Genomic DNA, 12,804 nt, shown 5'->3' with positions numbered 1-12,804 from the left:
TCCTTCCGGATGACCTTCCAGATGAAGCTGGGGCTACAGCCACGGGATGGAGGCAGTCGCCCTGGCTGCAAGGGAGGGATCGAGGCAGCCGCCCCGGCTGCGAAGGCCTACTCTTGCACGAATTTTGTGCATTGGGCCTCTAGTATAAAATAGAGTTCTAGAACTAGTTAATTTTTTGAAGTCCACTTACTCTAAATTATCTTCAGAATGCTTCAGGGAACTTAATCTAGTCACAGTTACATATGAGGTGGTAAAGTATATTAAGGGAGGATAAGTGTCATATTTACTTTTGTTCTAATATTTGGTTACATGAAAAATGCAAAATTTTCAAAGCACCTGTTTTGTTCTTCTGAACATAGGAGAAGGACTACTAGGACTACTTGATTTTGAAGGCAATTTGCTCTTTTGTGTTTGTAGAAATCCATCAGGTCTCTCAAATAAACTGTTCCTAAGAACTGGAAATCCATTATAGCTGTTTTTGAAAAGAAAAAGAAAACTTCAAGCACACATAGATTATATCATACTGGTTATATGCTAAAAAAATGTATGACCAACAATTTATCCTATGTTTCTCCATCAGACTAGAATATATACTCAACAAATATTCATGCTAATGTTGCTTTTCTTACTATAATATTTAGAAATGTAATAGCCAAACATAAACTCAAATATATATTTTGGAGGAAAAATTTTTGCTGAATTGACATTAAACTACAAAGTAACTCAAGTACTTTGGTAGTATTCGTGTAAATATATAGCAAACTTATCAGATAATATGACAGTTGGTAAAGGGCCCACCAAATCAATACTCTTTCAAACAGGACAGTCATTAATATCACTGCTTTGAATTAAGTAATTACTGCAGAACCTCCCTCTTAAAAAGATGTAAATAACAATGCTTGCTTCAGCAGCACTTATACTAAAACTGGAACGATACAGAGAAGATTAGCATGGCCCCTGAGCAAGGATGACATGCAAATTCATGAAGCGTTCCATATTAAAAAAAGAAGATGTAAATAACATATTAGCACACCAGAACAAGCTCTCATATTGTCATGAATTGGTTTATCAGGTTAGCTAGCAGGTTCAGGGCCTCATTTACGCGAAAGAAAATTGAAGAGGTTGGAGAAGAGGAAGAAAAGATTAGACTAGGTAGCTCTATGAGGAGGTGGGTTTAGTTTGGGTGCTAGAGGAACGTGTTTGGGCATTTAAAAGATAGCAGCAGCTAAGAAAAAGACATACTGAAAAGAACAGAAGGAGCCCCTGAACAGCAAACTTAACCTACTTTATAATATTCTTAAAGGCATAAAATAGTTTTAATTAATGACAAAGAAAACAACAATAAAAGATGGCAAACTATATCAATTATATATAAGCAAATTCAGTTGAATAATAAAATATTGGTAAGGACTGAATGTTAAATAGCAATAAAATATCAAAGTTCAGGAAAATCCTGACCCTTAAAAATTCTTTGTATGTACATGGTGTGATAAGACCATTCTGTGTATCCTGTGGAAACTTACTGCCTTATCATTTTATATAGAAAATGTAAGTATATGATCATCTCTTATTAAGAGAACAGATTGTGCTCATTAAAGAAATTTAAATTGTTTCAAATAATGGGGATGACTACACCAAAATTATACTGGGTAGTCTCAAGGGGGAAAAATGACTTAGATTCTTTAAAAAATGGGAACTTTTTAAGCTAAGTAATTTTCTTATTAAAGGACTAAATCTTAAAGTAAAATTTTAATTAAAAAGTTAAAACCAAACCCAAAAAAACCCCCAAAAGTATATTAGTAAACATACCAAAAGGAGTCTTAGAAATATCATGTACAGCCCTGGCTGGTTAGAGTGTCAGCCCTCTCACACAAAAGGATTTCGGATTCGATTTCAGGTCAAGGGCATGTACTTGGGTTTTGGGTTCGCTCCCTGCCACTGAACAGGGCATGTTTGGGATGCAACTGATTGATGTTTCTCACATTGATGTTTCTCTCTCTCCCTCTCTCTAAAAATCAATAAAAAAAGTCCTCAGGTGAGGATATAAAAAAAAAATAATAAGTGAGCCTGGCTAGTGTGGCTCAGTGGTTGAAAATGTCAACCTATGAACCCAGAGGTCACAGTTCGATTCCAGGTCAGGCACATGCTGGGTTTCAGGCTCGATTCCCAGTAGGGGGCATGCAGGAGGCAGCCAATCAATTCTCTTTCATCATTGATGTTTCTAACTCTCTCTCCCTCTTCCTTCCTCTCTGAAGTCAATAAAAATATATGTATTTTTAAAAATGATATGAATAACATCATCAATAGATGTAAAGGGCTGGAATCAAGTGAACTATGAATATTTACAAACATCGGTTACACCACTTTTTCAAATTTAATAATTTGGGTTATAAATAAGGATGTCCTGAAAAATCCTTTTTTAATAAAAATAACAAACTGTGACTTAATGAATGATAGGTGAGAAATGGTTTTAGAATCTTTAAATAAAGTAAGGAGTGTTATTAGAGAAGAAATAAATAATTTAAAATCTAAAAGGAAATACTATTTTAAGTAAAAATATATACTAGAAACTAACTATAGTATATAACAAATGTATATGTACAAAATATATCTAGATAGATAGATGTATAATAAATCTACCTCTATTAGAACTTTTCTCTAGACTTGAAGACAGGAACTATGTGTCATTCAAGTCTAAAAACCAAGCACTTAGAAGCATCTGGCCAAATTTCCTAAATTAATAACCATCAATTCCAATAGTTCTGAATCTCCTTGACTTAAAATAAAAAATCATGGAATAATTAATAACCTAATAAAATTACACATTAACCAATGTGTGTGTGTGTGTGGGGGGGGGGGGGGGGTGAGGAAACCAGCTTTAGTGAGAAACAAAAATCAACATTTTATAATAAAAATGCTGTATTTTGGTGGGGGTAGAGTCCTAACTGAATGTAATCAACATTTATGAGAACAGATACTTATGCAGATATAGAACTTCCCATTCCCAAGTCTATATTATGCAAAATTATAATTTTTTTCTTTTTAGACCTCAAAACTTAATAATGGATGTGGGATAAGCTTGCTTACCACCTAAAAATTAGGGATCTGTAAAGTTTGGATTTTTGAAAATACCATTCCTTAGAAAGCTACATCACAGATGATGGATTGCTTCTCTCTTTCAATCTCAAACATTCGCCTCTTGAATACCTGTACTGTAAAGGGGGTTCTTCACCATTGGGTAGATGGGGGATCTCAGGTGGTGTTACAAAAACAGTATGTTCACTTTTGAAAGATTCATCCAGTTCTATAAGTCGCATTTCACCACTTTTGTCCATATCCACCTGAAGGAGTTTTAAAAAAGCATATATTAAAAAAACACACCCCACAATGGTTAGCCAAGTGTTCATCTATAGGGGAATGGTTAAATAAATCATGTATACAACTCGGTACTATAGAGCTATTAAAAAAAAAGAATGAGCAAGTTTTCTATGTATGACTATAGAAAGATCTCCAAGATAATTAAGTGGAAGTAACAAGCTGCAGAGCATTGTATATAGTGAACTAATTTTTGAGTAAGAAAGAAGGAGCCCTGGCCGGCATTGCTCAGTGGTTAGAGTCATAGGTTCGATTCCCTATCAAGGGCATGTACGTGGGTTGCAGGTCTGATTTCCACCCCTGGTTGGGGTGGGTGTGGGAGGCAACAAATCAATCTTACATCAATATTTCTCTTTCTTCTCTCTCTGTCCCTCTGCCTCCTCCTTTCCACTCTCTCTAAAAATCAATGGAAAAAAGATCCTCACTCTTTGGGTGAGGATTAAAAAAAAAAAAGAGGGAAAAACAAGAAAAAAAATATATAAATAATATACACACACATGGAAAAAAGATCCTCACTCTTTGGGTGAGGATTAAATAAAAAAAAAGAGGGAAAAACAAGAAAAAATATATATATAAATAATATACACACATACTAGAGGCCTGGTGTACGGATTCATGCAATGGTGGGGTTACTTGGCCTGGCCTGCAGGGATCGGGCTGAAACCAGCCCAATGCATGGATTTGTCCAGGGCGTGTCTGGCCCGTCTCGCCCAGTCCCGATTAGGGCCGCATTGCCCAGTCCTGATTGGGGCTGGGGATGGACCACGGGAGGGCTCCAGGGCGTGTCCGGCCCAGTCCCAATCAGCTGGACCCCAGCAGCAAGCTAACCTTCCAGTCGGAGCGTCTGCCCCCTGGTGGTCAGTGAGCATCATAGCGACTGGTCAAATGGTCGAATGAACGGTCAGACACTTAGCATATTAGGCTTTATTATATAGGATTTTTTGTTTGTATGCACATAAAGAAATACTGAAGATACCAAGAAAAGTAATTATCTATATGGGGGAGGGGAGATGAATGGAGTGAACAAGATGGGACAAGACCCAGATTTCCCAATGTATATGTTTTTATATTATTTTGAATCGTGGGGATGTATTCAAGAAATAATTTTTAAAATGCACACATAGCCCTGGCCAGTCTGGCTCAGTTGATAGGGCATTGTTATTCCATGTACCAAAAGATTGCAGGTTTGATCCCGGGTCGGGGTGAGTGGTTGGGCGCATGTACAGGAGCAACTGATTGATCTTTCACATCGATATTTCTCTCTCTCTCTCTCTCTCTCTCTCTCTCTCAAATCAGGGGAGAATTTTAAAAAAATACAAATAGGCAGGGTATCAAAAAAATATCTTCAATGTACTCTTTCTCACTAAGCAGCTGGAAGATGTGCTCCACCATAACAAAGAGGTAAACCAAGAAAGAAGCTACTGAAGCCAGAAAGCAACAACTCCAGAGAGAGGTCAATATAATTCCAGGATGATGGTGAAGGAAAATCCAGGATGACAGAGTAAAAAGCAATCAGTTCATATTGGAACAAAAAGATGGAATGCTCCAGCAAAAATTTTTAAAACAATCAAATGGATATGTTAGAAAAATTGACAGATTTAAACATTTTCACTTTTGTAGAAGACTTTAGAAATGAATTAACATTAGACACAAAGGAAGGAACATAGTAATTATTAACTTCAGGGAAAACAAAATCCATACATGAAAGGCAATTTAATTATAATGTATATATGGCTTAGCTGTGATTATATACAAAGTGGCCAAAAATAATGTTATGACTACACTGGGAGGATTGTGGTGTTGGTGGTAGACATTAATTAGCAGCAATAAAACCATATTATTTGGAAATCTTAAGGTAAATGACTGAAGATATAGCTGAAAGAGAAAGTGGTGGTCTCTGGGGAGCAGAAACTAGGGTAGAAAGGAATGGGACCTAGCCTTATAAAAGTACTAGAGGCCCGATGCATGAAATTCGTGCATGGGTAGGGTCCCTAGGCCTGGCTGGCGATCAGGGCCGATCTGTGGGGCAACTGGCAGGGTGATTGGGGGGCCCCCCTGCTGGCACCGCCTGCTCACCGGCCCTGTCCTCTGCTGCCACCCACTTGCTGGCCTACCCCATCACCCCCCGCCCCCCCTCCCCATCGCCAGTCACCTTCCTCTGGTCGCCTCCCTCTGCGGGGTGACCAGCAGGGCAAGTGGGGGTCCCTGCTGGCACCTGCCTTAGCTGGCCTGGAGCCTGTGAGCTGGGGGCAGCTCCTGTGTTGAGCGTCTGCCCCCTGGTGGTCCGTGCGCATCATAGTGACTGGTCGTTCCACCGTTCAGTTGATTTGCACATTGGGCTTTTATTATATAGGACTGACTTTCTAAACTATGTTATGTTTTACTGTGGTAAAAATGAAAATTTACTTTTAAGAGATTTGGCAGCAATATTAAGAATGCTTAGCCCTGGCTGGTGTGACTCAGTTGGGTGTCATCCCCTGCACAGAAAGGCTGCTGGCTCAATTCCTGGTCAGGGCACATGCCTGGCTTGTGGGGCTCAATCCCCAATAAGGGGCATGCAGGAGGCAGTCTATCTACATAGATATTTCTCTCTTTCTCTCCTTCTCCCTTCCTCTCTCTCTAAAATATCAATGAAAATGTTTTTGAAATATGCTTATAAGATCTGGTTATGTAAACAATTAGGAAACTATGTTATAATTATGTAAAAACACTGAAAGTAAGTGTAAAATGGATATTAGGGTATTGGGCTTACAAAGTTTTTCTCCCTTTTATTTTCCACAAAATTTAATAAAAGTGTTAAAAAGTTAAACTTTCAATAAAAACAGGGAACATTATTAGCAAGCCTAAAAATATAAAAAAAAACATTAGGAACATGTCAGGGATAACTCATAGTGGTAACCTGTCAATGATAAATTATATCAAATGAATAACAAATGAAAAGCTCTATTTACATACATTTTTTTTTATTCAGAGGGAGTGGGTTTAATCTAATTATAAGGGCAGCAATGATAATGAAATAGAAAAGATGGACTAGAACAAAAAGGTTTAAACAGATACCCAAGGTAATTGGAAAGGAAGCTGAAAACTACTCCTATCCATGATGGAACATTATAAGAGAAGTGCTTGTCAATGAGCACCAGGTGTTTTAAAAATTTTATTTACTTATTTAACAGCTTCTCCCTCTCCAGATCAGGGCCTATTTCTTACTCTCCAGCCACTTTGCATAAAAAACACCTGTGGACAAGGAAAACTGCTCTAATTCTCATTACGTATTATAAAGACTATTAAAACAAGTTCTTGGTACAATGCTGTAATGAAGACAAAATTGTCAAGGAGCTATGACATTGCTTCTCAAAATAAGCAAGGTTTCAAAGCTCTATATAGGCAGAGGTCAACTTACAAAAAGGCACGGTTCTAAAAGTTCATTTGTAAGTAAGTTATTCAAAATATAGAAAATAAATCCCTCCTCCCTCCAAAAAAATCCTTCCTGAGAAATATTCTACATTTGGAGTCATGATTGCATGGAAATCTATATTTGTGGGGCTGGACCCCAGCATATATTTGCCAAAACTTATGTACATTTGGAGTCATGATTGCATGGAAATCTATATTTGCCAAAACTTATCAAACTCTAAATTTGACTGAACGACTGGAACGACTGGTTGACCAGTCACTATGATGCACACTGACCACCAGGGGGCAGATGCTAAATGCAGGAGCTGCCCCCTGGTGGTCAGTGCGCTCCCACAGCCAACCTCCCGCAGCCAGCCAACCTCCGGTGGCCCCACCCCCCGGCCGACTTGCCAATCTCCCATGGCCCCTCCCCCTGACTGGCCAACCTCCCACGGCCCCTCTCCCTGGCTAGCCAACCCCCCTCCGATAGGCCTCGATTGCTGGCCAGGCCAAGGGACCCACCCATGCATGAATTCGTGCACTGGGCCTCTAGTGTTGATATATTATATCTCAGAATTTTGATTTTTTTAAAACTGTCCTAAAAGGCAGTTAGAGTACCATTCCATCAAAAATAAAAATTTAATACATATTTCTAGCACAACACTGTAGCACCATTTGAACTACAGCTAATCACCCTTTATTTCAGTGTTTTTATGGTAAAATGAATTGAGTTCTAAGCAGATAATGGCATATGTCCATGGTTTTCCTATTTCAGAGCATTTCAAGGACTTCAAGACCTTAGCCTTTTAACTCTCTATCAACACCAGAAAGTACTTCTCTACATCAACCATCCTTCAAGTTTTATAAAGTGAAGGAAAGGGTATATATATGCCTACACAAGGCTCCAAACTTGTTACTGCTCTCCATATGTTATTCAAAAGCTGAACATTGTCATGAGATGATAAAATGAGATGAGCTGGTTTTACTAACCTAATAAACTCGAATAAAAGCCAGCAAGATTAGTGGAATCTAATGAACAAAATAAACTAGCAAACAGAATAGAAACAGATTCATAGATACAGAAAACAGACTGTCAGCTGTCAGAGGGGAGGGGGATTGGGGGGCTGTGTGAAAAAGGAGAAGGACTGAAGCAAAAAAACCCACACACAAAAACATACACACCAAAAATCAGACACAGACAACAGTATGGTGATTGCCAGAGGGAAAGGGGGATGTGGGAGGAGGAAGACAGCATAGGGGGATAAACGGTGATGGAGATTTTCTTTGGGTGCTAAGCGCATGATGCAGTATTGTAGATGATGTTTTATAGAACTGTACACTTGAAACCTGTATGGTTTTATTAATCAATGTCACCCTAATAAATTCAATAAAAAATAGTCACAATGTCTTCTACTTTTTAGTTCATACAATACTACTCTGAACACTGTGAGACATGCAGTTATAATAATTTCTCCTCACAATATTAAAAAAAAAAAACACAGATAAGAAAACAACACATAAACACTAAAGGACTTGACTAAAGTGCAAGTATAATAGCTGGAGTGAAAGTTCTCCTGATTCCCAATGCAGTGTTTATCCCACTACACCCTTCACAGTGAGTATAAGTTCTCATTTTTATAGGACACATTTGGTACTTAATTAATAAATGACATTTTCATGTTAAACTCAGAACTAAGCCAACTTCTGTATATTTTGGCTGTTGTGCCCCCCCACCCAAATCACTGATTTTCTTTCACAGTCACATAAATTGGAAAGTGATGGACTTCTTTAAATTACCTTATCAGTATAAATTGTTGAAAAAAATTTCTTTTTTCTACTGTCATGGGCATAAAACCATGAATACACACACATACATACACATATATAAAAGGCTAAGCGACCGGACAACTGGCAGGTAGGTATGATGCACCCTGACCACCAGGGGGCAGACGCTCAACGCAGGGACTGCCGAGTGACTGCAACTTTGCAGAGTGCCGTCTCACACTCCAGGACCCCTCGGGGGATGTCGGACTGTCGATTTTGGCGATTTTGGCCCGATCCCTGCAGGCCAGGCCGAGGGACCCCATCTGCCGGAGGGACCCCACCTGCCGGAGGGACCTCACTCACTCTGCAGACACCCTTTGAGCCATGGCACCTCCCAGGTGCAGCTGTCAGGGGAGAGACCGTGGGAGGTTGGCTCCAGGGTGTGTCTGGCTCAACTCGCCCAGTCTCGCCTCACAGGCCACCTTCTAATTAATTTCCTTTCAATGTGCACAAATCTGTGCACTGGGCCTCTAAAATATATATATTTGTACATATATATATATATATACATATTTATAGAAAAGTTTCAAGTACACTAACTTTTCAAATACAAATAACTTTTTTCCTCTTAATATTTTGAGAGAAAGTTGCTGACCTGATGACCCATCACGTCTGAATACTTCAGTGTGTACTTCCTACAAAAAAGGACATTCTCCTATATAACTATAATACATGAATCTGGAAATTAACATTTATACTGTCTAATACTCAAACTACATTTGAATTTTGTTGATTAGCTTAATAATGTTATATCAGAAGCATCCAGTTCTAGCCCTGGCCAGTGTTGCTCAGTGGTTAGAGTGGTTGGCCTGAGCACCAAAGGGTCACAGGTTCAATTCCGGTCAAGGGCACTTGCAGGAGTGATGCTGGCCCTAGTTGGGGTGCATGTGGAAGGCAACCTATTGATGTGCCTCTCTCACATTGATGTTTTCCTCTCTCTCCTGTACCCTCTTTCTCTTCTACTTTCTCTCTAAAAATCAATGGAAAAAATATCCTCCAATGAGAATTAACAACAACAAAATGCTCAAGTTAGAGGTCCACAGGCTTGAACAAAAGTTCTATTGTCCGTAAGTGGGCAGGCAGAGATACAGACCTGACTGCTAAAATAAAACTCACGATTTAGTAAAATACTGCAGGAAATTTCCAAGAGGTTGTTGTGTTCTATAATATCTGGTAGGCCACCAAAACTTTCAGAATACAGGGTCAATGATGGGATGAAATTAATTTAGATTTTGTTAAAAGCTAGTAAAACTTATAAATAGAAACCATAATTTATAACAATTATAACAGTCACACAAAATAAGTAGAGCACTGCAGACAAACTTACTTTATCTACACAGTCATCAAAGAATGCCAGGCTTGCATCTTTATCACTGACAAAAGAACATTCCTCAATGAAGCGAATAAACATTTGTGTTTTGGTCATCATGTTATAGAATTTTTGATGTGATCGGTCTCGGCTTCTTAAGAAAGCTGTTTAACATAAATTTGCAATGTCAGAATATCATTTGTAGATTCATAGAATTTTTAAGCTAGAAGGAACTTGATCAACCATGTCATCTATACCCACCATTTTGCAGAAAAAGAAACTAAGACCCTGAAAGTAGAAGTGATCTGACAAAGATAGCAACAGGAAAGAAACTTGAATCAAGATCTTTCAAATCCTCAACCAAAATTGTCTCTGTTGTCCCCTCACTACCTTGAAGATTACACATAAACTAGTAAATGTGAAAGCATCTTAAAATTGCAATTTACCCCCTCCTTTATGTGTTGCATGATATGTGCATGTGGCTCATGCTCTCTCCATATACATACGTAGTTTTTTTAAAGCAGCAGTTACATCACCTCTAGTATTCATTTATGCTTGTGTCAATACTTACTGTAACAGAGTAAAAGTTTATTTCCTGATTTCACACTCCATCTCATTCACTCAATTACACAACACGGGTTTTCTTTTGGGCCCATGAACTCAAACTATTTTCAATCTCAGGGACTTTGCATAAACTGTTCTCTCTGCCTAAAACACTCTTCTATTTTCCCTTTGCCTAATTTCTACTCCTCCTTTTAAACATGGCTCATGTGTGAATTCCTCACAAGGGCCTTCTGTGACCTAAAGTTGTGAATTGAAGTGTTCATTCATATTATTTTCAAACTAGAGGCCCGATGCACGAAATTCGTACAAGGGGCTTGGCCCTCACAGCCCTGGCGGCTTGCCTTGGCCCTCGCAGCCCCGGCTTCATCCGAAAGGTCATCTGGAAGGTCGTTTGGCTGTCCTGGAAGGTCGTTTAGCATATTATGCCTTTATTATTATAGATTATCTTTTTCACTATAAGCTCTATGGGAGAACTGACCATGTTTCTCTTTTCTTTTCCTTTTATGTGTGTGACCCTGTGTCTTTTGCATACCACTATATACCCAAAGCCTATCATTTGGAGGCACTCAATATACACTGAGTGGCCAGATTATTATGACCGGCCAGATTATTATGATCACCCCATCAATACAATGAAGTGAATTAGTTATGCAAATAATAATAATAAAACCTTGAGAGTATTTGCTTAGGAAGTTTTCAATATTCAGTATTTTTGGAAGTGTCAATGAAGCACTGATGGGGTGGTCATAATAATCTGGCCAGTCATAATAATCTGGCCACTCAGTGTATGTTTATTAAATAAATTTATCTTTTAAATGTTAAATACCACAAAAGAAAGTAAACACACATTATGATACAAATGCATTCCAGGGTTTCCCAACATTTTTTTTTTTACTTTGTGGCATGAACAGAAAATAATATTTGTAAAGCATACTGAAGCTGCTCAAGCCTAGAGGTGATCATCACAGGCTACTCAGCATGCCCAACATTGTCTGGCTTCCCTGAAAGCTAAAAGCGTCAACATCAACACAACTGTGACACAAGTGCAATAGTATATGTTTAGAAATTTCTGTACTTTTCAAATAGTTCTTCATGCATACTTTGCCAATGGGATTATATTGAATATTCCTGAAAAATAACTGGTCCTATGGAAATGGATTACCAACAGAGTTGCTATTCACATACTCTCAAAATAGTTATATATTTTGATAAATAGGAGCTATTAACCCAGAAAGCAATTAAATCACACGAGGTTAAGCTCAATAATATGACAACTGTAAAACTATGCAATCACTCACCTTGTAGGGCAAAAAGAGAGCTTGCATCTGTGGCTGTCTCAGATGGGGCTTGTGTTATTGGTGTTAAGTATGATCTATAACCTTTTAAAATAGAGGCCATGAAACACAAAAATGCCTCTTGGATTTCCAAATCTATCATATGTAACCTCTTTCCAGAATTAAAATCATAGTCATTCATTGCTAAGTCCATTAGTCCATCATCTCTTGGTCTCTGCTGCACTGTGAAGAAATAGTTTTAGTGTTTCTCCAAATAGTCAAAACTAATGTTAACAGTTGTATTACTGTCAATATAAATTTGTTGCATATGTATGTCAAGTCATTATGCTATACACCTTAAACTTACATAGATCTGTATGTCAATTATATCTCAATAAAGTTGAAAGAAAAAAATAAACATTTGTTGTGTTTTCAAAAGGGCTCAAGCTAACTCAACCTTTGTTTATATATAACTTCGTAATATGTAAATCCTAGAAAAGCTTGCCACATAATTTTTTTAGGCTCTGCTGAGTACATTTTATCCAAATTAAACACAAAATAGCTGGCCGGTGTGACTTAGTGGTTGAATGTCAACCTATGAACCAGGAGGTGACTGTTTGATTTCCGGTCAGGGCACATGCTTAGGTTCTAGGCTCGATCTCTAGTAGGGGGCGTGTAGGAGGCAGCTAATCAATGATTCTCTCTCATCATTGATATTTCTATCTCCCTCTCCCTTCATCTCTGGAATCAATTAAATACAGATATAGATATAGATATAGATATAGATATAGATATAGATATAGATTTAAAAATTGTACACAAAATAATCCCTTTTTATCTGGCTACCACCAGAAAAAATGTTCATGTTATAAAATAACTATATGTAGGTTAATAAATGAAGATCATAACAACCATAGCAACGGGACACGGGGTTAAATGCAATAGTCCTTTCTTTCCTCTTTTGTTTCTTTTAAATATAAGTATGTATAGGAGGAACATTCTGGGATTAAAATGTGAAAATCAACTCTTACTCTTTCTGAACAATTCAATGCTAAAGCCATTAGG

The 12,804-nt window shown here is 38.0% G+C and overlaps 1 protein-coding gene across 6 annotated transcripts in view; it reads right to left on the bottom strand.

Moving 5' to 3' along the window:
* Window positions 1–12,804, bottom strand: part of DENND4A (DENN/MADD domain containing 4A) — a 78,181-nt gene that overhangs the window by 27,873 nt on the left and 37,504 nt on the right. For all 6 annotated transcript variants that reach the window (XM_014535422.1, XM_014535424.1, XM_014535425.1 and 3 more), the window contains 4 exons: window positions 11,764–11,982; window positions 9,920–10,065; window positions 3,208–3,341; window positions 337–472 (listed from right to left, as the gene is read on the bottom strand). In XM_014535422.1, the coding sequence (XP_014390908.1) occupies window positions 337–472; window positions 3,208–3,341; window positions 9,920–10,065; window positions 11,764–11,982 (635 nt within the window). The remainder of the gene's footprint in view (window positions 1–336; window positions 473–3,207; window positions 3,342–9,919; window positions 10,066–11,763; window positions 11,983–12,804) is intronic.

The sequence above is a fragment of the Myotis brandtii genome, unplaced genomic scaffold, assembly GCF_000412655.1.
Source record: "Myotis brandtii unplaced genomic scaffold, ASM41265v1 scaffold144, whole genome shotgun sequence".
NCBI classification, from domain to species: Eukaryota; Metazoa; Chordata; class Mammalia; order Chiroptera; family Vespertilionidae; genus Myotis; species Myotis brandtii.
This window is presented reverse-complemented; position numbering and strand designations above follow the sequence as displayed.